The sequence below is a fragment of the Amblyomma maculatum genome, chromosome 1 (assembly GCF_055883805.1).
Source record: "Amblyomma maculatum isolate TAMU_Amacu chromosome 1, ASM5588380v1, whole genome shotgun sequence".
NCBI classification, from domain to species: domain Eukaryota; kingdom Metazoa; phylum Arthropoda; class Arachnida; order Ixodida; family Ixodidae; genus Amblyomma; species Amblyomma maculatum.
The window spans coordinates 196090108-196117404 of NC_139344.1; the positions used below are offsets into that span (position 1 = coordinate 196090108).

Genomic DNA, 27297 nt, shown 5'->3' on the forward strand with positions numbered 1-27297 from the left:
GCACATTGTTGACGATAAATTTGAGAGCATTCTTAATGACAGTGGTATACTGCTCTAGACTTTCGAGTGAAATGCACCCTTTTTTGGGTCAATGTTTTACTTGTGTTCAAAGTGAAATAGTTCAGTCATTTTCACGTGTTAAATATTTTGCAGTACAAAAGCAGGATTCTCTCCAGAAAGTTTGAGAGTTGAACATTTGCAGACCTGGGTTAGGTAGGAAAGTAGCTTTATGCTACGAATAATAACACCGTGAGAATACAGCAGCTGAGGGGGAAAAACTACAGCAAAAATACCTGCAAAGCTTTTCTTTTTGAACCATGTCTTGCAGCACGTGGCATATACCCCAAATAGTTTTTTTGGCTGTGTCTATGCATCAATGCCCCGCTACCACTAGAGCGCACGAGGTTTACGTTGGGTTTGTCCGAATGTGGGACATTCAGTGGAACCGCACAGTGGTGAAAGACAACGTTTTGAAAACGCAATGTGTCAGACAAGCAGCTGCTGTACCGGCGCTGATATATTGCACAAAAAGGAAAATGCAGCCTTTCAAAAAGCAAACAATAATGAAAGCAAGTAAAAGAAGAGGAAGGTGGCCACATTGCCAACACAGTAAAATCTTACTTCGGCCTTCAGGAAAGATGTTTGAGTTATTCAAAAGTCTGACTTATCGAATGGCCCTTAAATTACCAAAAACCGTTTGCATCGCAGCATACGCTTAGAGCTTAGCAAGCACGTGGATGCAAGAGAGAAAAATAGGAGGCATAAGAACAGAACGATGCAGTTAAGTTTGCGGGCTTCGCCCAAAGCGAGATTCCGAAGGGGCGACCAAGGTCAAGGGGCAGCTTGACGCGGGCTGATTTATGACGGTCGCGCAGGCGGTCGCTTTTCGGAAGTGAGCCCAGAGCACATGGCAGCGGGCGACGCTGCCGGCCCTGTCCGTCCCGTGCCGCGAGGGAGGCAGGGCAGTGCAGTTAGAAGGCACAGCCTAAGCGCAGTGGTTGTGGGTTCGGCGCTAACTGCTGTGTCTCCCGGTTCGAGTGGAGAGGGCGCGGAGGCCATAAATCCCGAAACGCGGCGCAACACGGGCCTGGGGAGAACGCGCTGTTGACATGTCTTCACGGGAAGACGCCTGCACGTCCCTTTGAATCCGCCGCCCGCGCGCGCAACCGACCAAGGGCAGGGATCGCATGGCGCGCCTGCAAGCTGGAAACTTTGTAAACCCGGTCTGGGCATATTATGTCCAAATGGACGATAGGAGAAACGATAAATGCAAGCACTGTGGGGAGAGAGGGACCCTCGACCATATAATCTGGGAATGTACTATAGCTCCCCAGGGGCTGAAACAAATATAAATTGTAGAGAAGCCTGGGAAACCCTGCTGCGGAGCGAGGTCCCTGCTCCACAGCTACAAGCCATCCGCCTGGCAGAAGAAGCCGCGAAGAGCCAAGACCTCTTTGCCTGCTTCTGATCGCGGATGTCTCTGCTCCCGTCCCTTAACCTGCGTGCCGGGGGCGGGAATTGGGGGCCTCCTTATCTGGTAGAAAAATAAAGTTGTTATCATCATCATCATCATCTTTGTCTTCTCGCACTGCTCGTGCAGACGCATTTTTGTTAACAACCCGCAGTCAGCCTGTCCGATCGCGCCAGCATCATCAGCGCGCACTACGCGACCATGTAGACGAGGCTGGTGTGGCAGTGACGTGCTGCGTCGTCTGCTGCCAACGACAACATCATGGCGGATTACCCAGCATGCATCGTTCCATGCAAGCTCCCTAAGATTGACAATGCCTGGAAATAAGGTTACCACGCAGTGGAATAGTGTTCAAGACCTCGTATTTCAAAGTGGACCTGCCGTTTCTAGTGTGAACTGTGCATCGAACTACTACACAGATCACAAAACAGTGTTGATTCATCTCCATGAAAATGAAAAAAAAAAGAAAAAATGGTGAACCATGTACAAAGAGTAGAATCATATGCATGAGAACATTTAATAACGAAGCATAACAGTGTAAAATGCATGAAAATCATAGCAGGGATATGCAGTGCTACGTACCGACTTCGCATTTGATTAACAATACAAATCGGCTGAATATTTTTTTTTCAGCCTACAACAAGGCCACGGCAGCAAAAATGAGTTGGAAATATAGCAAAAAAGTGACGCTCCAGTCAATCGGCACAAAGCTCAGCGAAATGAAGACTGAAAGAGCAAAACAAACAGTGCTGCATGCACAGGAAATTAGCTAATTGGTAGTGCCCAGTATACATAAACTGGTACAAATGGTGACTTATTGTGTTGGCTTGAATTTATATTTCATATACATGCAGAGGAACACCTGTTTCAGTCATCTGCATGCCTGCACGGGGATAGACATAAAAGTAATGTTACATATATGTGAATGAAAAGTGCACTTGTAAATCAGATTTTTCGGATCTGGCCATATATGGAGCTGATATTAGGAATTGGGCAGATATCAGCCATGTATGGCCAGATCTGTAAACTCATATAAGGAATTGTACATATATGTCCAATTCATGGAATGAATTTGAAAGGTCTCGCCACACACACACACACGAAAAGAACGGCACAGCCCAGCCAGGTGTCGAACCGACGGTCAGACCGAGTCGGCGAGGGCGGCTCGCTTGCGCTTGCGATGGTTGGTCACCATGGCGGCTGTGGCTATTCGGTGCGACTGGCGCCGCTGCCAGCGCTGATGGTCCTCCAGGGCCTCGCGGCCCAACGCGAAAAGGGTGCGCTCGGACACGTCCAGTCGCGCAGTCAGGTCCATTAAGTCCTCCTTGATGCTGCCCTGGGCGCAGTCCATAATATGCCGGAACCGATTCTTAAACGCCTGCGCAAAGAAAGGAGAAAAAAATGGCTGGTTGGTTTGATTTATAGTGTTTTAAAGTCCCAAGCGACTCAGAATATAACGGACGCCGTAGCGGTAGATTCCGAATTAATTTAGGACACCAGGGGCTCACTGACATCGCACAGTACATGGGCGCTTTGCGGCCGTCGCGGCTGGGATCGAACACGGGTCTTTCGGCTCAATTGTCGAGTGCCCTACCCATACTGATACCGTGGCGGGATGGCACACGAAATACTCGCAGCTCCACGGCCATTGTCATCACCCTCACGGGGGCACAAAACGCTTTCATGCAAACCCTCAGCCAGCAATTTGCCTTGAAACGGCCAACTTGGGTCTCTCGTTTCGCATGGGACGGTTATGTCAGACTCAGCCTGCCAGGACCCTTGCATTCACGTTACCCCTATAGGCCACTAAGGCACGTTCATACGGCTTGGTTAAAGCGGGGCTTTATACGTGGGCTGGCAGGAGCTGCCAACTTGGGTCTCTCGTTTCGCATGGGACGGTTATGTCAGACTCAGCCTGCCAGGACCCTTGCATTCACGTTACCCCTATAGGCCACTAAGGCACGTTCATACGGCTTGGTTAAAGCGGGGCTTTATACGTGGGCTGGCAGGAGCTGCCAACTTGGGTCTCTCGTTTCGCATGGGACGGTTATGTCAGACTCAGCCTGCCAGGACCCTTGCATTCACGTTACCCCTATAGGCCACTAAGGCACGTTCATACGGCTTGGTTAAAGCGGGGCTTTATACGTGGGCTGGCAGGAGCTGCCAACTTGGGTCTCTCGTTTCGCATGGGACGGTTATGTCAGACTCAGCCTGCCAGGACCCTTGCATTCACGTTACCCCTATAGGCCACTAAGGCACGTTCATACGGCTTGGTTAAAGCGGGGCTTTATACGTGGGCTGGCAGGAGCTGCCAACTTGGGTCTCTCGTTTCGCATGGGACGGTTATGTCAGACTCAGCCTGCCAGGACCCTTGCATTCACGTTACCCCTATAGGCCACTAAGGCACGTTCATACGGCTTGGTTAAAGCGGGGCTTTATACGTGGGCTGGCAGGAGCTGCCAACTTGGGTCTCTCGTTTCGCATGGGACGGTTATGTCAGACTCAGCCTGCCAGGACCCTTGCATTCACGTTACCCCTATAGGCCACTAAGGCACGTTCATACGGCTTGGTTAAAGCGGGGCTTTATACGTGGGCTGGCAGGAGCTGCCAACTTGGGTCTCTCGTTTCGCATGGGACGGTTATGTCAGACTCAGCCTGCCAGGACCCTGGCATTCACGTTACCCCTATAGGCCACTAAGGCACGTTCATACGGCTTGGTTAAAGCGGGGCTTTATACGTGGGCTGGCAGGAGCTGCCAACTTGGGTCTCTCGTTTCGCATGGGACGGTTATGTCAGACTCAGCCTGCCAGGACCCTTGCATTCACGTTACCCCTATAGGCCACTAAGGCACGTTCATACGGCTTGGTTAAAGCGGGGCTTTATACGTGGGCTGGCAGGAGCTGCCAACTTGGGTCTCTCGTTTCGCATGGGACGGTTATGTCAGACTCAGCCTGCCAGGACCCTTGCATTCACGTTACCCCTATAGGCCACTAAGGCACGTTCATACGGCTTGGTTAAAGCGGGGCTTTATACGTGGGCTGGCAGGAGCTGCCAACTTGGGTCTCTCGTTTCGCATGGGACGGTTATGTCAGACTCAGCCTGCCAGGACCCTTGCATTCACGTTACCCCTATAGGCCACTAAGGCACGTTCATACGGCTTGGTTAAAGCGGGGCTTTATACGTGGGCTGGCAGGAGCTGCCAACTTGGGTCTCTCGTTTCGCATGGGACGGTTATGTCAGACTCAGCCTGCCAGGACCCTTGCATTCACGTTACCCCTATAGGCCACTAAGGCACGTTCATACGGCTTGGTTAAAGCGGGGCTTTATACGTGGGCTGGCAGGAGCTGCCAACTTGGGTCTCTCGTTTCGCATGGGACGGTTATGTCAGACTCAGCCTGCCAGGACCCTGGCATTCACGTTACCCCTATAGGCCACTAAGGCACGTTCATACGGCTTGGTTAAAGCGGGGCTTTATACGTGGGCTGGCAGGAGCTGCCAACTTGGGTCTCTCGTTTCGCATGGGACGGTTATGTCAGACTCAGCCTGCCAGGACCCTGGCATTCACGTTACCCCTATAGGCCACTAAGGCACGTTCATACGGCTTGGTTAAAGCGGGGCTTTATACGTGGGCTGGCAGGAGCTGCCAACTTGGGTCTCTCGTTTCGCATGGGACGGTTATGTCAGACTCAGCCTGCCAGACCCTTGCATTCACGTTACCCCTATAGGCCACTAAGGCACGTTCATACGGCTTGGTTAAAGCGGGACTTTATATGTGGGCTAGGGAAGAAAAACGCTCGGTCACCCGCAGCTAATGCTTTCGCTCCATATTCGGTTCAGCAGAACTTGAACTCTTCTATTTTTTTTTTTCATCTCTTTTTGATCCACCCGGCGCATTTACAAAGCCGTCCTTTTCAGGCGGGCCTTTCAAGCTCTCCAACCTTCGTCATTCAAACGTGCTCGAGTCCTGCTGTGTGGTTGCAGTTGGCTATCCAACAAATATGGCTGACAAAGAAAGCGGCACAGGTTGAGCACACTTCTTATCGCTTTTTTTTAGCTCTTACTATGCCAGAGAAAGCAGCAAAGCGCTGCCGTAACTGCACAATTCGCAATAGTGTGCCGAACAAGTATGACTAGTATATATTCGTGCTTTATTATAATAACCACATAAATGCAATAAGGTATACCAGCAAAATGTACGACATAAAAAGTACCGACCAACATACATCAGCGGCTATATATAGCTCTCGTCTGCACGTGTCCAGAGTGAAACGATTTGGTCTGACGCCGACGGTAGAGTCATCGCTGTCCCGATACACAACAGTGCACCGGTTCTTCACTTGCCGCGGGCTCAGCTTCATAAGCGCCAAGCGCTTAGAAAGAAACGACAAACGTGCCACAACCGCACAACAAGACTTTGCGCTGACCGCATTTAGAACAAGAACGAAACTTTGAAGCATCTTGCCAAATAGCAACGACTGAGAAGCAACTAGCGTGCAAAACGAGAACTTCGCAACGGGCACATTTTGAGACAACAGGGCTAACTCTGCACCATTCCTGGGTTTACCAATGCAGAAAGAGAGAGGGCAGCGATAATAAATTGCTTTCGTTGCCTGCTGCGCAAGCAGCGCTCCACGAGGATTGCAAAGCCGCACCGGTAATGCAAACACAGTTACAAACAGGGAGCGCAATAAAGCGTGTTGCAATAAAATTACAAAATTAAGAGCAATGCTTTTAGCAAACCACTTCGCGTGGTCCATAAAACGAGGTATTTTATATTTACCTTTATTTTGTTGGAGCATAGTAGTCAAATTATTAGTAGCTTATTAACTTTTTTTTTGCTCTAAATACTGCCGTCACGTCGGCCCCCATCCCGTCTCTGTCAGACATGCGCGTGCACAGAATGCACGCACGCAACTGACGGCATTGGTCAGGTTTTACAGCGCATAGAAGGACGCTGGATGCGACACTGCAGTGAACTTACGTAAGAAGCCAGGGGCACCGAACGGCGTTAAGCAAAATGCGCGTAGAATGCGGAGCGAGCGAGAAGGGCTCAGATACGCGCGCAATTTATATGCACAGGCATGCGCAAGTCATTTGAAATTCTCAGGACGCGGTGCAGGCAGTCCAGCTTACTTAGCAGTGTCTACAAGCCACATACTCACCCAGGGGTCATATCGCGTAAAGTACTTAAAAGAAAAGTAGCGTTGAGAAATTAAAAAAAAAAGAAAAATGCGTATGACAGAGCCGCTGAAGCCAAGGTCTATACGCCTTCACGCGACACATGCGTTACCGCCGGCACATGAGTCATATGTGCCGAAGCAGCAGCGTTTAGGACTAGCGTCCATGTGACAAAAAGTAAACGACACACAAAATACCAGGTGTGTCAAGGAATCCCGCCACTGATTTTTTTATAAGTGTTTCGAGGCAAGGAGGTAGATTTTGCGATCGTAATACGCGAGTGTTGGCGGATATAACAAAATAGGCGAGTAAACTGAATAGGCAGCTGTAGTTAAAAAAAATTAAAGAGCACGGCATAACCTGCATTGGAGTATTGCGAAAACACGGATGCTCGCTGTTGATTGCTTCTGGTTGCCTCTAGTTGCTTAATTTACTTCTTGTTTACCCATTTTAGTCTTTGGTACTTTCAAATTGCGCGCCAATCCTTTCCTATGCCTTTTTTGGCTCGACTTCAGGTTGCGTGACGTCACATCCTTGGCGTCACCTTAATTGACTGATTTAATTAACTATTTTAGTATTTGACACATTCAAATATGTCGCCAAGCCATTGGCTAATGGGACCATTTTCGCCTTTAATTTTACATCTTTTACCTCTAATGACCAAAAAATTATTGGCCTAATTATTTTTTTCGGACACAACATTACGTCACCCTCTATCGATTGACACCAATTATTAACCTCTACCACTTCTCAATTACTCACAACTGCTGCGGACACTATTTTGCTGACGCGGTCTGTGGACAGAAATCTGGGAAGATAGCGAAGTAATGCTCTAGTTGCAACGCACCTATAGTTGCAATAGAGATCTGTAATTGGTCATTAGCAATAATACCAGCCCTCGGGATTTTAAAAACACCGTTAGCGTTGTGGCTGACCGATTTTGTCCTTATCTGGCGCCTGCGGAGCACATTCAGCGATGTCCGTCAAATGCGCGCTGCTGCGTATGTGTCAAGTGATCTGCGTTTCGCGTTTTGGACGTCGCCTAGCAGGCTACACTTCAGCAATGACATATTTAGCTGGAATGGTGTCAAGAAGGGCAAGAATTGGTTGGCAGGTTTGGTTGAGTTAACGTCCCAAAGCAGCTCAGGCTATGAGAGACGCCGTAGTGGAGGACTCCGGAAATTTCGACCACCTGGGGTTCTTTAACGTGCACTGACATAGCACAGCACACGGGCGCCTTGCTTTTCGCCTCCATCAAAAAGCGGCCGCCGATGCCGGGATTCGATCCAGCATCCCTGGTACAGTAACCACTGCGCTACAGCGGCGGGGCAGCCAAAATTGGTCGATGCATAGCGCGGAGGGTAATTTTTTTTTTTTTTTTGGATACGCTAAAACTAATATGATTATTACTAATGGCCATTTACTGATCTCTAAATGCAACTAGGCGCGTATCTACAATAGTCAAAACGTGAACTAATATAATTTAGTTAACTATAGCTAACTACTTAAAATTACTCGCCTGTGTTCTCATGTCGGCAAAAAATTAAAGCAAAAGTAACGTCATTAAATTAAGAAGCATATACTTTAACAAATAGCAGCGGCCTTCCCTGAAGCGCCTGCTATATCGCAACGACATCTCCGGCGCCGTTCTGTGGAGGTTCTGTGTGAACGGGATTAATCTAGACGCGATGGGAAATACCTCGTGATTCGTGAGTGTATCTTTGTACGCACTGCGTAACTAAAGCGTCCCAACCCCTGCATTCCGTGTCATATTACACTTTCGCGGGGCAAGCAGGGCATGTACCGCAGCGCCGCTCCTTTGCCGAAAGGCAGCGCGTAAAGAAAAGCGGCGACGCTATTTTCCTGTGCGCGTTTTTTTTTTTTTTTTTCTTTCCAGTCAGCTTGCACCGCGCCGAAGTCCAAGGAGAAGGTGGTTCGATGCATTTTTTTTTTTTTTCTACTGCTTCCCGGGAACCTCGTTGGCGATGTGGTGTGCCTGCCTAGTTTCGGGATTTCAAGCGACTGTTGCGTGAGAAAGTCCGGCCAAATCATAGGCGAACAGACCGAATAAAAAAGGCGCAAAAAAAAAAATAAATAAAAAAGGTTTCTCAGCCAGAGTTTCGATAGAGAGAGTTCAGGCTGTTCCACATGGAACATAATTCTTTTTTTTTTTGTCTCCAGGGTGAATTAATAATGCTACTCAGGAATATGTATCCCGGTGTTTCAGCGAACGCTTTCAAAAATGCCTAAAATGGGGGAATTCGAAATAGGAAGCAACGAACTGTCAGCCGCGGCGGCCGTCGGTTACTATGAAAATCATTTTAATTAGTGGTTAACCACTAACGTTTTCATTACCACAACCTGGTCGTTAGTGCCAATTCTGAGTTCGGAGCCCCGGACGAGGTGATGCCGTATCACTTTTAGAAACGAAGAAAAGTAACTACCCAAAGTCCTGCAGTGCGATAAGTCCAGTGCTTTTTACTGCGCAAAATCGAGACCACCAAGAAGATCGACAGAAACACACCTAGTGACGTGCAGCAGTGTAAGCTTACGGCGTCAGGCCTCAAGTGCCTGTAATATTGTGTCACGCCATGCACCATTTTATCAGCCGACTGTTTGCTTTCACAGATCTTCCTGCAAAGCCTGGTGTGCTCACTTTCGGTTTTATACAGGGACAAGATCACGGGACTCCTTTGCGTTTCAGAAACTGCTGGTAGATGTCGAACTCATCATTGGCACTAATCACCAGATAACGTTACTAAACGTTAACAGATAAGCATCACTTAATTAACTATCCAATTAGTGCATTTTCTTAAACAGCGGACGCCCGACGTGACGACGGTCCGTTACCGAAAAAAAAAAAAAAAAAAAAAGCTTCTACTTCAGCCTTAGCATACGCTCAGACATTCCTGAAAGTGCTCGCTGAAGCAGCGAATAGAAGCTTCTAACTTCCCAAAGGTAGCATTTAATCTTCGCGCACTACCGGTAAAGAAGCCCAGGCCGCAGCGCCAACTGTACGGATCGGTAGAAGACAAATTTCAATCAATGAGAACATAAGCCACTTACACCCAGGATAAAAAACTATTGATAGTATTAACGATAGTTGAGCCACTATCGAACTATCATCGGTGGTGAAAAAAAGAGACTATCCATAGTACTACCGATAGTATCACCGATAGTACTTTCAATAGCGTTACTGATGCGTATAGAATCAACCACGTGAACTCACTGCAGCATAAAATAGGTTTCCTGATTTCGTGGTATAAAGGTGGTTGTAAATATATATTGTCCCGGGTGAAAATAGAACCGCAGCAACAGCCGGTTAGACAACCCGCAGTCACCAATGCACTTCAGTCTCTTCGTCTTCCTACGAGGGGTCCCACCGTGGGCAAGAACTGATGCCACTGAGACAGTTCCAAAATACGTGGCATTATCCCCTCCTCAAGAGAAGAATCGTGCCGATTTTAAAAAGGATAGAAGGAAAAAGAAAATCTAAAAGGTGACGAAGGAACAGACAATGTACAGAGTAGCAAAAAAGCGGCACGTACAAACAATGCACTAAACATGACGGTTTCAGTCTGCTGACATGTACAATGTCGGAATGAGGAGCACGAAGCGAGGAGCGGACATTCCCTTCAGGAAGGACTTTGTAATGCACGGCACTAACACGGCGAATGAACTTATAAACCGACACAAGAGCTTTTTGGAGTGACCTCTCTGCCAGATGAGGGGTCCGTACCCAGACCTGGTCACCGTGACGATATTCAACGTCCCGGTTACAGAGGTTGTATCGCTGGGCATCATCGCTTTGTTGCTGAGGAATGCGAAGCCTGGCCAGTCGGCGGGCTTCTTCGGCAAGCTTGGATAATTCTTCGGAATTGGAGGCGGGTGTACCATCCGGGAGGAGCATCGCATCTAACGTGGCCGTTACTTCGCGTCCATGAAGAAGGCGGGAAGGCGTGTAGCCGCCGCCGGTATAGTTTCTTGCACTGTGGGACTGCGGGACTGCACTGGGGAAGTGGTTCGGGCTCTAGAGAAAAGCTGGTCGGGATAGGCGGAGGTGAGAGTAGTATTCCAGCGTAAGAGAGGGCTGGAAGGTATACGAGGCGCTCAGTGTGAAGGTGTTGCAATTATTCCCCAACATTTGGCGCACAAGCTCTCGGAGTGCATCGTTCTACCGTGGCTGGCTAGGGCAACTGACAGCTGGGAGTTGGAGCGTGCGGTCCTACTGGATGGCATAACTCTCCGTTCTCGCAGTCTAGCGCGTCGCCAAGCTCTGCAGTCATATCCTACGAAGAATTGAAGAATAAAGCGTTCGTTTCGCGAATGACCTAGTTGTGCTGTTTGCGCGCCTGATTTTGAGCCGAAGCTGGGTGGAAGTATTACTTGAGCGGGTAAGCTTGCCGACGTACGTGTTCTTCGGAGTTTAGCTGCTGCTTTCAGGACATCAGAAGCACCGCAGCCAGTATGCAGGTAAGTTTATACATGACGTTCAGCTTCGGCGCGCAGACGACGTAGATACCAACAGCCCAATTTCCAACACTTCGGAACTCGTAAGCGCGGCACTGTTAAAAAAAAAAAAAAAAAAAAGATTATAGTTGCTTATCTGACATTAAAACCTGCTAACAGTTTCGGGGCACTGCATTCCTACAAGACTACTAAAATAATAGTAACGGATGTTCCGAATGCAGAAAGGCAGCGCAGCTAGAAAGGAAGCCGTCAGAAGTGTGCAAAACTGCAGTGTTACAAATTTCTTTGCAATTTGAGATTTAAAGGAGAAATGTATGTACGGCGCAACTAAATACTTTGGAGAATATGTCCTGATAGTAAGTTATCGCAAATGTTTTGGCAATATCGCTGTATAAAAACTGCTCAATTACTGACAGCACTATCGATAGCATTATCGGAAGTAATACTACAGGCGATACCAACGATAATAATACTACCGATTGCACTATCAATAATGATATTCATACTATCGACAATCTATCGATAGCAGCATTATCGATAGTCTTTTACACTATCGATGGTATCGACAGTCGGTTTGCCGATAATTTTGCAACACAAGCACAACACTACACCTTTTGTCCTCGAGAACCGATAACAAACGATCTGTTGGGGCGAAAGAGTGAACTCCACGAACGAAACCACAGCAGAGGACGGCGTCTGTCGTGAAGCGCTAAACGGTTAACTGCCGATCACTGGGAGTGCGCTTTGAGTCTCCGGTGGATATAACCGGGCGCACGGTTATGATACCGACAGACTAAAAACGCAGTTGAAAGACAGACTGTCGTGTAATGCCTTAATAACGGATCCCTGGCGCTATCCATCCTTGCATCTTCAATGAAGTGTCCCAAGCAGAACCGCATTTAAGTTCTCTGAGCCACATCGGCTCTTAACTCCTGACCATCTACCGAAGATTTCTAGCAGAGCAACCAGCGCAAGAGCTACAGGTGCGCTCAACGCTTATTCAGTGATAAACAGTGTGAAATGAGCATGCCCTGTTTCTACTCGTGCGTACTCGGCTATGGCAGATGGAATCTCTAACGGTGTAACAAAAGTATTGAAGGACTCTGGTTTAACTACCAGACGTAGTGCCCACGAAAAGCAACAGCAACACGGCTAAAAGCAGCTAGTTTACTAGAATTAGAGGAGTGGTGAAAAGAGATAACTGTCTAGATGTAGGTAGACTGTCATGATGCCTCGCAGCAGATAACCTTGAGAGGCTGGCGGCCAAGAAATTGGTGCACAAAAATCTTTATTCAGTGATCATCCCGCTTATCCCGAGGGCGCTACAGCAGAGGGCGCTATAGATATCGGAGCGTCGCTACGGCGGCTGAACGACAATGACGGGCGAAGAATCGGGATGTGCTCCGTATCTTCAACCAGCCCAGCTGCTTTGCATGCTCAGCCATCGGACCACTTTTCTGCCTTTCATTAGAAAGAAGGCGGACACGCGTGCATTACCAATCTCGCCGAGCGCCGTGCGGCGAAGAGAGCGGCAAGCTTTTTCTCGGAGAAAAAAAAAAAAAAAAAAAAGAAAAGAAAAGGCGAGAAATCGCTATTCATCGACAGACGCGACCCATTCTAGAACAGCCGAACCGAAAAAAAAAAAAAATGCAAGAAGTATTACGTCCAGCTGACGCACGTCGTATTTATAGCACTTTCCTTGGAGCAGTCAATCATTTACAATTCTTATGAGGCCACCGCCGGGCAAAAATGTCATCATGCAAAAGACAGTTTACCGTATTCCCTACAAAATTTCAAGGTGAAAATAGGGCCTCGTGCGCTTGTCAGTCAGCGCCACGAACGTCAAAATTGGGTGTTTTCCGCATGTTCCGTCTCGCGTGCACATAGTGCGGAAGTAGAAGAGCGAAGCGAGAGTCGTGCACTGTTTCGAGGCATCAAACGTTTTGGAAACGTAAATCAGTTCCTTAAAAACGCCAGTTCGAAATTTGAAGATTTGTGCACCGCCGAGCGCGTCTATGGTGTCTTATAGGAAACTGCTAAATCGCCGCAGGACTTCGGTATATAGAAAAGTGTGGCCGATACGAAACCATACCTTCGTTCACTATCGCTAGCTTCGGAGCTATAGGGGGCTTGGAGTGAGTTCGAAGGAGACGATCTCTCCCGCACCGCTGACGAGCCGCGTGGGTGCGACGGCCAATTGTAAAACAAGAGAAAATGGGTCGAGCCAAATAAAATTTAGAAATTTAAAATAGACGACCGGATGGTAGAAGTGGGAATAAAAAGGGCAGTACAGGAAGAAGACACTGCTCCCATCGCCCACTACAGGCAGCTACGGAGATTATACTGGATAGAAAAAAAAAAAACAATGACTGAAGTGCCCTGCCCGTACCGCCTACTGGCACAACGGACTACATAAATTAGCGTGGGCAATAAAACGGAAAGAAAAATAACATTGCCCGGTAAGGGGTCCGGTCTCCAAAGGAGATGCCATATTGGAGGGCTTGGTTTGGGTAATTTGCAGTTTTAACGTCCCAAAGGGATTCAGGCTATGAGAGACGCCGTAGTGGAGGGCTATGGAGTAATTTCGACCACCTGGAATCTTTAACGTGCACTGACATCGCAAAGCACACGGACGCCACTCCGTTTCGCCTCCATCTAAACGCAGCCACCGGCGGTCGGGGTCGAACCCGGGAAATCCGCGGCACAGTAGTAGGGCATCTTATCCACTACCACCGCGGCGGGGCTTATAGGAAGGCTTCGAACAATTCTGATTCCTTGGGTTTCTTTAGCCCTCACTGACATTGCACTGCACAAGGGAGCCTTGCGTTCCGTTCAGTCTCCATCGAATGGCGGCAGGCATCGACACGGGTCCTTCGACTCAGTGCCCTAATCCCGAGGACACTGAATAGCTTCCTGAAGCAAGCAGGCAGCCAAGGGAGCGGAAAACTGGATAAGTGCGGCAGGTGGCAGTACGTGCAGTTGGCACCTCTCACTCGCCAACGCAGACATCGTACCAGTTGCGTGAAATGACTCAAGAGACGAGCGCTCGAGCGCACATCTTTTTATCCGCGCTGCACGGAGACACTTTCTCATCATTAGACTGAAGCAACACGCAGCAGTGTTCGCACTACACATGGCACGTCTCGTGTAGAGAATGAAAACATAGTAGGAAAAAACAATGTTTTTTTCTTTTTCTTTTTTTTTTTTTTTTTGTTTACTGCTAATGAAGCCCCACATGCGCCTGGAGAAGGTTTGTCATAGAGCGAAGAAATCACTCCACTCGCGCGAAATAGAAACGCAGAGAGAAGTCCAGAGCCGCGCCTGTTCTGACGTCACTTCTGCGCAGTACGCCCAGCTGAAGCAGGCGCGGGCGGTTTGTGACAGCGAACGTATACAGTGACATCGGCTTTGGCGGTCGCAACTGACGTCACGGAAATGCCAACGCGAACGGAAACAGCCAAGTGATCAGGTGCACCCCGCTGCGCTGCACGACTGCCCCCCCCCCCCCCCCCCCCCATATGTATATATATAAACCTTTGCTCGTTCGTTGTACTGCAGGCACGTGGCAACCAGAAAACGCCGCAAAAAATCCGACTACTCTGCAAGAGTCTCGCTGCTGGCTGCTCTCAATGCCACAGAAGGAAGCGACGGCCGAGGCGCAGCCATATGCAAGGCCTAACTGGTGCGGTAAACATACTTTCTCGCACAATGCACAATGACAAAATAAATGCTCAGTGTTTGCGGTAGCCGTTATATGTCATTCCTTTCATAATCTGCAAAGAACTCGGAAGAAACCTGTGTGGACATGAGCTTAGCCAACCCATTTTAATCGAAAAATTGCTTAAAAGGGAACATCGCAAAAACAGGAAAAAGATAACGGACGCAGCCCTTTTTCTCGCTGTCGTGCGTTTGAGCTATTCCCTTTCAAGCAGTGTTATACCAACTAGCCCGCAACAACACCCTCGTTAATCGAAAAATGCTTGTCATTTAAAAAAGAAAAAAAAAACCCGAAAACCCGCCACACAGGCAGGTTGGCCCCGGCCAGGCAGCGCTTATAGCTCCTGCACTTCCGTCTTCGCGTTCAAATTTCATATGTGCCTACAACATCCGCAGGCACATCCGCCTTGGGCACACTACCATCATAAGAAAGATAACTGGCGAAGACTGCTGCCACTCGGCACGATGGCAGAGTGGCCAACATCCTGCCGCCAAAATTACGCCTGCCTTCCTTCACGCAACCTTGCAATGCAACAGACATTCGGATTCGGAGGCTAGGGTGCCAAATATGATTCCAGCAATACATAACCATTTTTCTTCATGTATTCACTAAATGATCCACAGAGAATAGATAAATAGCTGCCTCCTTGAATGCAGACTACATATCAGCAGGCATATTAGCGAACACAAGCCTACCTTCTCGAAACGCTCAGCGCAATGCCCGCAGTACATTTAAGCAATTAATGAAGCATTTTAGAGGCTTGTGACGATGCTCCTATTTCTTTCTTTTCACCTGTGTGACCGCATACTCACCAAGCCATCTAAACCACTGCCGAACAAGAACGAATGAACACAGTGTCGTTCCGCGACATTTTCCTGCTGCAGAGAGTAGCGGTCCGTAACTCCTGAACTCGCGCGCTTACCCCGCCCCCTTCGACTAGTGGATCGGTAGACGGTCAACGCATGCGAGCGCTCAGGGGCTGCTCCGCCATGTGGTGCTGACAGTGCCCCTCGAACCTAGTAAACAGTGAGAGGGACCATCTAGCTTACGAATAATTTGTTTATTGATAAGTTCGAGACAGTGAAATATAGCTTCTTCACCGTGGCATTTTTAATGTTGTGTCGAGTGTGTCGAAAGAAGCGCACAGCAGAATGGAAAGTTGGGCTAGTTGAAAGCTGTTCATGATGGATAAAAGGGCGCAGACGCAACGTGGACACAGAGAAGAATACAAGACAAGCGCCGTCTTGTCTTGTATTCTTCTCTGTGTCAACGTTCCGTCTGCGCCCTTTTATCTATCATGAAGCGCACAGCATCCATTCTATGCAACAAAAGCCAGCGTATGCCTGCCTCGCTTCCTGCTTTGAGCACACACACACACAAAAAAAAAAGAAAAAAAAAATCCGTTCTCAGCATTTGCTGGAGGTTTCTGTGTTGCGTAGTAATAATGATAATAATAATGGTAAGAAAAGCTGCCAAGCCACGGTGGCTCAGTGGGCGATCGACTACTGAGCCGGGAGACCCGGGCTCAACCACGCCCCTGTTACGATGGGGGCGAAACGCACGGCTCCCGTGTACCGCGCCATGTCCGCACACGCTAAAAAACCCAAGTGGTCGAATTAACCGGAGTTCAACACAACGGCGTCTCTCATAGTCTGAGTCATTTTGGAACGTTAAGTCCCATAAACGACAACAACAACAAAAAAAGGCTACAACTCTAGCCATTTCAGCTCTGTAAACTGTAACTGCAAGTCTGGAACGACCTCTTTCCCATAGAGACCTAACTTTTCTTTCACACCCCCATCAGTGGCGACACACTTCCGCCTGCGTCGCTCTGATGTATGAAAGCTCTATCAGGAAAAAAAAAAAAAAGAAAAAAAAAGAAAAAGAAGAATGTTACAAAGGAAGAAGTACCGGAACGAGGCAGTCAACCTGAACTGAGATCCTCAACCTGAACTCCTCAAATTTAGCTTTTAGCTCTGTCGCCCTAGCACAAAACATAACAACATAGTATATGATGCTTTGCTTCTGCACGCCTCGGAGACCTTTAGAAGAGAGCTCCGGATTAAATTCGCAACTCTGAACACGTAACAGCTCAAAGCTGCGGGACCCGGCGTCTTTCCAGACTGTCAGCACGAATTGCACAGAATTCAAGAAGCAAAATTCTCTTCATGCGCGCCTTTTAAGCCATTCCGACGATCGCCTGGTTCAGCAGCAAGCGCACTCCTCTGCGCGACACCAAGGCCGCCCAGGCGGTGTCGCCGGAATTTTCTTTTTTGTCCTTTTCATTTTTCCTCCTAGCGCAGCTATTCAGAGGCGATATTCCCGCCGTTTGCAGCAGTGCCTTTCAGGGCTGTGTGCCACGGCTGTCTCGATACTGCGCACAGCGGTGCCCGGAACAGCGCATGCGCATGAGGAGACCTTGCGAGTTCGTTCCGGACGCGATGCCCATTAGGAACAGCACACCTGAACGCGAGCCGGCAGAGGCACCTACGAACACTGTTCCAATGGCAATAGACAAACACATATTAGCCGACACTTCAGTAGGAAAAAAAATTACACAAAATGTTTATTTCACTTCGGGATTCAAAACCATCCCTTTATTTTTGGAAATAATTTTTCAGCATTGACTTTTGACCCGTCCTGCAACGTATAGATATCAGGCATATGCGCTACCTGTATTACGTGTGCTGAAGCTCAAAATGTTCGACGTCCACTTTAAAATCACATTTCTCGTCACGCCCGATGGTTTAAATGATTTGCTTTTTCGAAGAATCACGATGTAGTCGATGGGGTCGAATCTGAAAATGTCGTCCAAAGACTAGCGGCGGATGTTCCTGAACGCACGCAGCGCATAAAACAGAAAGCGCATAACGCAAAGATTGCACACGAAAATCTCTGGAACCTACGTTAGTGGAGAGAGGGGCAAGCTTTTACACAATAATCTTTTAGAGTTACTGCCAAAGAAAGCGGTGTCCTACAGATAACATGCTATAGGCATGCATGGGTTAAAGGGACACCGCAGGCAAATTGAAACACTGGCCTACGTCTGTTGGTTACCGAATGCTAAAGACAAAGACGAGACTTTCACCGAAAATTGAGGCTTTGAGCTCACCGAAAAAGCAAGTAGCGCAAGTCAATCATCTTATGTGTCCTTCTTCGTCCATTGTTCCTGTTTTGCGCTGAATTCTTGACTTCAAGCAATATATATATATATATGTGAAGGAAAGAAGCCAACAGTCGGCGAGGCCAAGGAAAGCGTTGGGGATGGTACTTTGTCTTTTTTTTTTTTAATGTTTCCTTAGATAATCACAGAAATTAGTAATGTAATCTATTTAGGGGAAAGATAAATAAACACAAAGTAGAAGAAAAAACAACGTGCCGATGGTGGGAACCGAACCCACGACCTCCGAATAACCCGTCCGGTGCTCTACCAACTGAGCTACATCGGCCGCTGTCCCCCCTGCTACTTGCTTGGGTATTTATGTTGTCTGTATACGAACCTTGAGAGTGTTCACCAGCGCCACCCTCAACCATAGCGGCGGACGTAGAACGTCCTTTTGTTACCGCCAGCGTCACGTAGAACGTGACGCTGGCTGTTCTATATATATATATATATATATATATATATATATATATATATATATATATATATATATATATATATATATATATATATATATATATTTAAAGGAGCGAACAGTCTAGGAGTGCAAGGCAAACTTTTTTTTTTAATTCATACTGTTTACATTTACAGGAACGTTGTCTTGTGTTGATTATTGGAATAAAGAGCATTAAATGCAAAGCGGAAGGAAAAACAACGCGCTGATATATACCGCGTGCCGAAACCACCCGCCAGTTTTGCAAGTAACGTATGTGCGTCGGCGGTTTTTCACGCGGATCCTAGAGGCTACAGCTACGGATCCATTCACAAAACGGCAATCACGGGGTCTTCGCTGTACACATCACAAATTTGAATCCAGTGGCTGCAAAATACTGAAATTTCTCAGTAAAAGCTTTTCGAGAGCACTTCAGAATCTGCACCGGAGAAATGCGTAAGCCTGAGCGCTGCTGCTGCCCCTTGTGGAGATTTCACACTGCGGAAATTATGATAGCAGCTGCGTCATTGACGACATTGTGTAACAAGCTGCGCATGTTTTTATTTTTTAAAGGCGAAAGCCTTTCTAGGCTCATGATGAAAATCTCGCGTCAGTGAGATTTGTCCGCAAGATGTGTCAGCGAGATTCCGCAAGTGACAGATACTGCGCCTTTCCTTTTCTGTACACCAATTCTAGAATGGGGGGGGGGGGGGGGGGGGCTGAAACGTGGAGGCTAACCAAGAGAGTTCTACTTAAGTTGAGGACAAACCAGAGGGCTATGGAACGAAAAATGGTAGGGATAACATTGATAGGAAGCGTGCACAGTGGGTCAGAGAAATAACTCAAGTTACCGCATTCTAGTGGAAATTAAGAAGAAGAAATGGACATGGGCAGGACATGCAGTGCGAAGAGAGGATAACCGATGGTCGCTGAGGGTAGCAAACTGGATTCCAAGGGAAGGAAAGCGTAGCAGGGGGCGGCAGAAAGTTAGGTGGGCATGAGATTAAGAAGTTCGCAGGGGTCAAGTGGATGCAGCGAGCACAGAACCGGGTTAATTGAAGAAATATTTATTTATTTATTTATTTATTTATTTATTTATTTATTTATTTATTTATTTATTTATTTATTTGAACATACTGCTGGCCTCACCTTTGAGGCCGTCGCAGGAGTGGGACATCACATACACTAGAATAACACAGGTCAAGTAAGTGTCAACACAAAGGCGATCGTAGTCCAACAAGGCAATATGCATTATACAAAAGGTAAAACAAAAAGTAGCATATTGAGCAACATGGTTAAAAAAATATAATAAGCGAGAGTCAGATAAGAAAGTCGGGATGTCATCGTCAGCAAGGAAAAAAAAGTGCAAGAGTTAGCGTACCAGCATCGTAGTCGGTATTGCAAAATAAAGCGTGATATGTTGGCGATGAAATCTTTGAGTGATGCGCAGTTGACAGCATCGCAAGGCAGACTATTCCACTCACGGATTGCTTGTGGGAAGAAAGAGTACCTGAATATATCGTTGTGAAATCTGTACTCGGTTAAGTGCTGTTGGTGTTTTGTTCTGGTAGTGCGCGTGTTTGACTTTATTAAGTACCTACTCGTATCGATTTTCATGTCGCCATTAAGCAGAAGGAAAAGAAACTTGAGGCGCAGTAGTCTGGCTCGGTTATGTATAGTGGGAAGGTCGGCTTGTCTTAAGAGCTGTGTAGGGGAATCATGACGGCGATATTTGTTAAAAATAAATCTGACCGCTTTTCGTTGTACGCCCTCTAATCTTTCTATGTATTGTTTGCGGAAGGGGAGCCAACATATTATTCCATAGTCCATTATGGAGCGAACAAGTGAAGTGTATGCTAAAAGCTTAGTGTCGACTGATGCGGATTTAAGCGATCGTTTAATCGAGTAGAGAGCTGCCAGAGCTTTGTTAGTAATATAGGCTACCTGCTTGTTCCATTTAAGATCCGAGGAAATTATTACTCCTAAATATTTATATTCTTCTACTTTCCTTAACATCTGTCCTTGTAGATAATAAGGGAGATTTATTGCCGCTCTCTTATTTGTTACTGTCATGCAAACCGTTTTTTCTACATTAATCGTCATCTGCCACGTTTCACACCATTGTGCTATGCTTTCAAGGGCACTATTTAGAATTGTTTGGTCTGCATGGCAGGTTATTTCTTTGTAAATGATGCAGTCGTCTGCAAACATTCTTACTGTTATGTTCGTACTATTAGGCAGGTCGTTGATATCAAGAAGAAAGAGGACAGGGGCCAGAACGGAGCCTTGTGGCACGCCAGACATCACATCGCAGCAATCTGAAGAGTGCCCTTTGAAGTGTACATATTGGCGCCGGCCTGTAAGGTAGCCTTTCAGCCATTTGGTAATATTATTGTCACCGAGATAATGGAAAAGCTTTTGGAGGAGCTTAGGGTGGGAGACCCGATCGAACGCTTTCGAAAAGTCTAAGAATATCATGTCTGTTTGGCCACATCTGTCTATTGTAAATGCTAGGTCGTGAATTGTCTCTATTAATTGAGTAGTCGTAGATAAACCTTTTCTAAAGCCATGCTGGTTAGGCACAATTATGTTATTTTTTTCTAGAAATGATAGGATATGTTTAAGAATTAAATGTTCGAGGATTTTGCATGTTGTACAAGTAAGCGAGATTGGTCGATAATTGGATGCGTTGGTAATGTTGCCCGATTTATGTATAGGAATGACCTTGGCAATTTTCCATTTCTCCGGGATTTCGCCTGTTTGCAGTGATTTTTCAAAAATAATCAGCAAGAACTTTGACATCCATTCCGCGTAACGCTTAAGAAATGCATTTGGTATGTTGTCGAGACCACCGGATTTTTTAGGGTCTAATTCAAGTAAGAGGGAAAGAATGCCCGATTCATTTATGATCAGATCATCTATTTTTGCTGTGTTACTCGGAGGATATTCTAAGTCAGGTTTTTTCCCATTGTCGTGCGTAAATACTGATATAAAGTAATCATTGAAGTCTGTAGCCTTCGCGATAGCCTCGGCGGGTGGTGGATTACTGTCCTGACGTGAATTCGAATTGAGGTACCGCCAAAACTTGGAAGGAGATACTTTGATAAAATTACTTAGGGTGACGTTCATGTACTCATCTTTAGCCTTTTTTATAGCTGCCTTTAGTGCATGAGACTTTTCGCGTAATTTATCAGTGTAGACGGGTAGCGGCAGTTTATTCCTCAGTTTCCTATGTCTTGCAGTCTGGCGCTTTAATTGTATAATTTTTCTTGTTATCCAAGGGTTTTTCTTATGCACCGGCTTGACCTTTGTGGGAATATATGCTGATAAGCAGTGCTGAATAATTCTTTCAAACGCTGACCATAATGTGTCTACTGAAGCTGAACTATTCATGGCGAGAGAACCAAAGGTGGAATACGATTCATCTAGATAATCCAGTACACTAACGTCGTCGGAGTTTGTCCAGTCGAAAATTCGGACACTCGTCTTTACCGTAGGTGATGGCACGCCCAGCAGCAAGAAGCATTTAGCTGCTCTATGGTCTGATACGCCATCCACAACTTCCCATGAAACTCTGTCATTTGCAATGCTATCACTCACAAAAATCAAGTCGAGTACATTTCTGCTTACTGCGGTAACACGTGTAGGTTCCTGGATAAGCTGTCTAAGGCCGAAGTTAAAGCTTACATCAAGCAGTGCATCTGTATGAGCTGTATCGGCATTTTTTTTATCAAGCGTGTCCCACGTTATGCCAGCCAGGTTAAAATCTCCCGTAAGGATTATCTTGATTATCTTAGTATTGTGGGTGAAATGACTTTCCATATAATTTGCTAGCACGTGTAAGATATCTAGGGTAGCATTAGGGGGCCGATACATAGTGCCTAAAAAAAAGACGGATGTGTCTACTATGATTTTGCACCAAAGTGCTTCAGCGCCTATGATTTCTGGCATGGGTGTGACGTAAATGTAATCCCTAATCAAGATTGCCACACCACCGCCGCGAGAACACCTATCTTTGCGCATGACAGTGTAACCAGGAGGGAAGACATCACTACTTAAAATATCAGGAGAAAGCCATGTTTCTGTGATTGCGACAATATCAGGAGAGTTCTGTAGTTTTGTTGACGACACTTCTGGCGTTTATGTTCACTATGATTAAGGCGGATGGTATTACGTGCTTGATCGGTTTTTTCCCCCTTTGAATGGCTGGTTTTTTGCCACGGGTACTCTGGCTTCTTTATCGTCGTCCCACACATAAACCTGCTCATTGATTTTAATCTTGTCGTACATAAGGGATACTTTTTCACCCCTATCTATATGGGAGAGGCCTTCGCCCTGCAGTGGGTATAGTCAGGCTGATGATGATGATGATGAATTCTAGAATGCCGGTGAACTTTGATGCGTTCAATGGAATGCTGGTTGTGTTCGACAAGGGGCGCGATGTACCGTGTGCAGCAGCAATGCTCAGGCTTTCGCATTTCTGCCTAGGGATTGTGCAGTGCTGTCGAAACTATTTTTTGTCCATCGACTAAATGACACTTTCTGATCCCTTTCACTCGTTTATTCGGCTCAATCATGCCGAAACACGCCCACTTCCGATTTTTCGGTTCATTCATGTCAAAACACGTATACTTCCGGTTTCGGGACGTCACGCATGACGTCACATCCCGCCGTCTACACAACTACGCCCCTATTCCGACGTCCTCATAGGTCCCGTGACCGGGGGTGGGGCACCACGTGACGGGAAATAAAGTATCGTGCGATTACTTTAGACGTCGCCATTACTCCGGTTGGCTGTTTCGACGTCCGAGTGATTTAATTAGCTTTAAGTAATTACCTAATTAACCTACATGCACAAAATTTTTCCCCAGCAAGATTTTTTCATCTACCTACGCTGCGACCGGCCACTGACGGCGACAAGTGGCACTGGTGGACGGACATGCCGCCTATCTTATGTTTCGGACAAGATCAATGGCGCTCGCTTCCTCGTTGACACGGGAGCACAGGTCAGTGTAATACAAGCAGCTTGGGCAGATCGCCGTCGCAACGAACCGACCCCCCCGCTCCAAGCCATAATTGCAACTCCCCCATCCGCATGCACGGCCAACGGTCTCTTACACTTAACTTCGGATTGCGCCGGACGTTCCGCTGGATTTTCATCATCGCCGATGTCTCGCAAGCTGTTCTCGACGCTGATTTCCTCAGAATCTTCAACCTCGCTGTCGTTATGCAGGCCCATCGCCTCATTGATCTCAGCACGGAACTCTCCGTCAACGGTGTACTCTCCATCTCTTCGGCGACAGGTCTTAGAGCTTTCGTCCCTGCTTCGCCGTAAGGGAAAATCCTTGCCGATTTTCCCAACATCACGAGGCCGCGCACCAGAGAGTCACCAGTGAAAAAGTCGATCACCCACCTAATCGTGACCTCTGGACCACCTGCGTTTGCTCGCCCTCGCCGCCTGTATGGAGAACGCCTCGCTGTCGCTCGCCGTGAGTTTCAACACATGCTTGAGCTCGGCATTGTGCGCCCCTCCTCCAGCAACTGGGCATCGCCACTCCACGTGGTACCAAAGAAAGATCCGGGTGACTGGAGGCCATGTGAAGATTACCGGATTACCGCGCCCTCAATGCTCACACATTACCAGACCGCTATCCACTTCCTCGCATACAGGACTTCTAATAAAATCTGGCTTGTTGCACGACCTTCTCTAAGACTGACTTAGTGAATAAAAATGTAAACTGCGCGAAAAAAATGGGACAATAGACGAAGGAACACAAACACGACAACACGGGCGCAGACTTCCAACTGTTTATTGGTGAACGAAAGCACGTGCTATATATACATGAGGGAAAAAAGCAGGCCAATGAAGCTACTCGAGAGCATGAACCTGGAAGCTTTAAGCAAAAAAATCGAGAAGAACGATAGTGAATGTCTGCATGTATTCTTTACTGGGAAAACGCATAAAACGGAGTGCCCTCTACGAGCCATTGTTTCGGAAAAAGAAACATGGCACAGGATAATCGCAGACTACCTTCGGCGCAACTTAGTGACGATAGTTGGAAATTACCCGTTTCTTGTCAGGAGCTGAAGTGAGGTGGTGGCGTGCTTGGATCAAAGCTGCCCGGCAGCAACGACAGGTTTTTCCAATGACATTCAGGACCTCTTTTATTCCGTTCCGCATGACGGATTGTTCGATGCAATACGTAAAAGTATACACCAAAGCGGTGAAATAAGTTTTCAAAATAGGGCAGGAGTGAGCACGGAACACTTCTTGGAATTGTTGAGGTTTTACCTCATTTCCACAGCTATTGAATTTAAAGGACACCAGTTTCTTCAAAAAGCTGGAATTTGTATAGGATCGTCAGTGGCACCTGTGCTCTGTGATATTTATTTGGCTGCGTTTGACAAGCGCGTTGAGCAAAGATTGTCCAATCAGCAGGTCGTGCGTGTTTTCCGATATGTGGACGATTACCTGGTGCTACTCAAACTTCCCCCAGAATATAACCTGCATGACGTTGTCACTAACATTCTAGAATTATTTACATCATCGTCCCGGGGCTTAACCTTCACTCACGAGTTAGTGGCTAAAAACACTTTACAGTACCTTGATCTTAATCTTGAGTTTACTTCGAAACACATTTGCTGGTCGTATAATCCCAGAACCAAAAAGAACCCATTGCCATTGAAAGCGCACACTCCAAGCTTGTAAAATGTTCCAATGCAACCTTAGCCTGCCAATCTGCCCTCGAAAAATCATGCAACCATAAAATCGAGTCAAGCTTCATCCAGCAAGTTCAACGCTTTCGCCGCAGGTTACCCAGCCCATATGATCAAAGCAGCATGTGAAAGCTTGTTGCAGAAACTGAAAGGACGGAAGAAGAAGGAAGAGAATGTTAAGGAAAAACCGTTGCAGGTAATGCCCTACATTCATCGTGTTTCCCACAATATGAAAAAAAGTGGCGAACCGGTATGGTGTCAGCATGGTTTTCTAGCCACCGATCAAGCTGAGTAGAGTCTGCCCTTTGGCGTCTACAGGAAAGAGAACCAAGCATCAATGCAAAAAGAATCACGAAAAAAAGTTCACCGAGTGTGCTTCAGGACTGGTGTACAAAATTCCCTTCACATGCGGCAGATTTTGCATTGGGCAGACGGGTAGATGTTTTAACGAACGGGCACGAGAACATAGATTGGCAATAAGGAACAATGCTGGAGGGCATTTAGCACCCCATTGTGGGAACTGTGAAGGCAAGGGGAGGGGAAAGAACAAAGTACCCTGCCCACCAATTTGCCACAAAACCACGTTTTTGTTTAAGTCAAGAGATAAGACAGAAAAGGAGGTTGCTGAAGCTTTTCACATCTTAAAAACTGGCGAGAGATGTGTGAGCCCTCCATCTATTTTGCTTTCATCGAGTGAAATTGCGTTTTTGGAAGGCCACCTGTAAATTTTCTGGTGCCTTTTCATGTCCTAATCTTGGTCATAAACGGTTTTCAGTTTTCCAAATGCAATTTGTTGGATGGTTTTATTGTTCAACTTTACAACTGTTTTTTTGTTTTTCTCCATCCTGTCATTGTTGCACATGATTCTTTTACCTGGTTTCAATGGTTTTAGATTCACCTTTACAACTGTTCCTTGTTAATTTTTTTTTTTACATGATTCTTTTAGCTGGTTTTAATGTTCACCTCCATAATTGTTCCCTCTTTTCCGTTTACCCCTGTTCTCTTATCGCAAAAGCTTTTCCTCCTTTAATGTTCAGCTTTTCTTCTCATCTTTGTCAACTTTTTCACGCTACCGTTGTTTTTCCATACACCTACACATTGTTTCATAGCCTTATACCAAAACCTTTTTTGCTTCTGCTTTTTTTACTCAGTCTGATTGTGGTTTTTCATGTGATACCTTTTTGGGACATGACGTTTGAGTGCTCATCCTTTTATCTGGCATTCTGCAGTATGTTTACTCGTAGTGTGAAAGAAAATTACGAGTCTTGTGTGAAAGACAGCAGTGATTGCGCGCCTCAGTTCCCTCATGTATATAGCATGTGCTTTCGTTTATGATTAAACAGTTGGAAGTCTGCGCCCGTGTTGCCGTGTTTGTGTTCCTTCGTCTATTGTCCCGTTTTTTCACACAGCTTACATTTTTATCTGCAATTAACCAACTTGCTCGCAAAAATATTCTACTGACTTAGTGAAAGCTTACCATAAAATTCCTGTGGAGCCCTCTGATATTCTGAAGACGGCCATTACCACACCATTCGGCCTCTTTGAGTATGTGAGGTTGCCTTTTGGATTGCGCAACGCTGCGCAGACTTTTCAGCGAACTATAACGAGGTTACGCGAGGCCTCAACTTCGTTTTCGCCTACATCGATTACTTCCTCGTCGCAAACTCCTCCGAGGATGAGCACGCAGCTCACCTACGCGCCTTTTTCCAACGCCTTGATGAATACGACCTAGTTATCAATCCGGACAAGTGCCTTTTCGGCGTCGCTACAATTGAGTTTCTAGGCCATCTTGTCACTCCACAAGGTATATCCGGCCTCTCGACAGCAAAGTAAAGGACGTTCCAAGATTTTCAACCCCCTACATCACTTAAGTTCAGAGAATTATTGGGCCTTCTGAACTTTTACCGCCGCTTTCTCCCCAAGTGTGCCAATTTCCTGAGGCCTCTAACCGACCTTTTGGTTACCAAGAAAGATCCAGCTGCGACATTTGAGTGCACTGCAGCTGCATTATGTCGGCGCTAAGACGAGGAATAACCAGCTCCGACACAACCATTCCTTTTCTTTCGTTCGAACGTAATCGTACGGACAAACTCGTGATGACACGAACCTGGCGACATACCCACTTAATGCTTACGGATTAATAAGAG

At 46.8% G+C, this 27297-nt stretch overlaps 2 protein-coding genes and 1 non-coding gene across 3 annotated transcripts in view; all 3 read right to left on the bottom strand.

Moving 5' to 3' along the window:
- LOC146205325 (cytoplasmic dynein 2 intermediate chain 2-like) overlaps positions 1-27297 on the bottom strand; it is a 139011-nt gene that overhangs the window by 73302 nt on the left and 38412 nt on the right. The window lies entirely within an intron of this gene.
- LOC146205326 (DNA replication complex GINS protein PSF3-like) overlaps positions 1970-27297 on the bottom strand; it is a 49337-nt gene continuing 24009 nt past the window's right edge. Inside the window, exon 2 of the mRNA XM_084589970.1 lies at positions 1970-2849. Coding sequence (XP_084446096.1) covers positions 2613-2849 — 237 coding nt within the window. The 3' untranslated portion in view covers positions 1970-2612. The remainder of the gene's footprint in view (positions 2850-27297) is intronic.
- On the bottom strand, positions 18214-18286 carry TRNAT-GGU (transfer RNA threonine (anticodon GGU)). Its single transcript has one exon. It is a non-coding gene; the product is annotated as a tRNA-Thr (tRNA).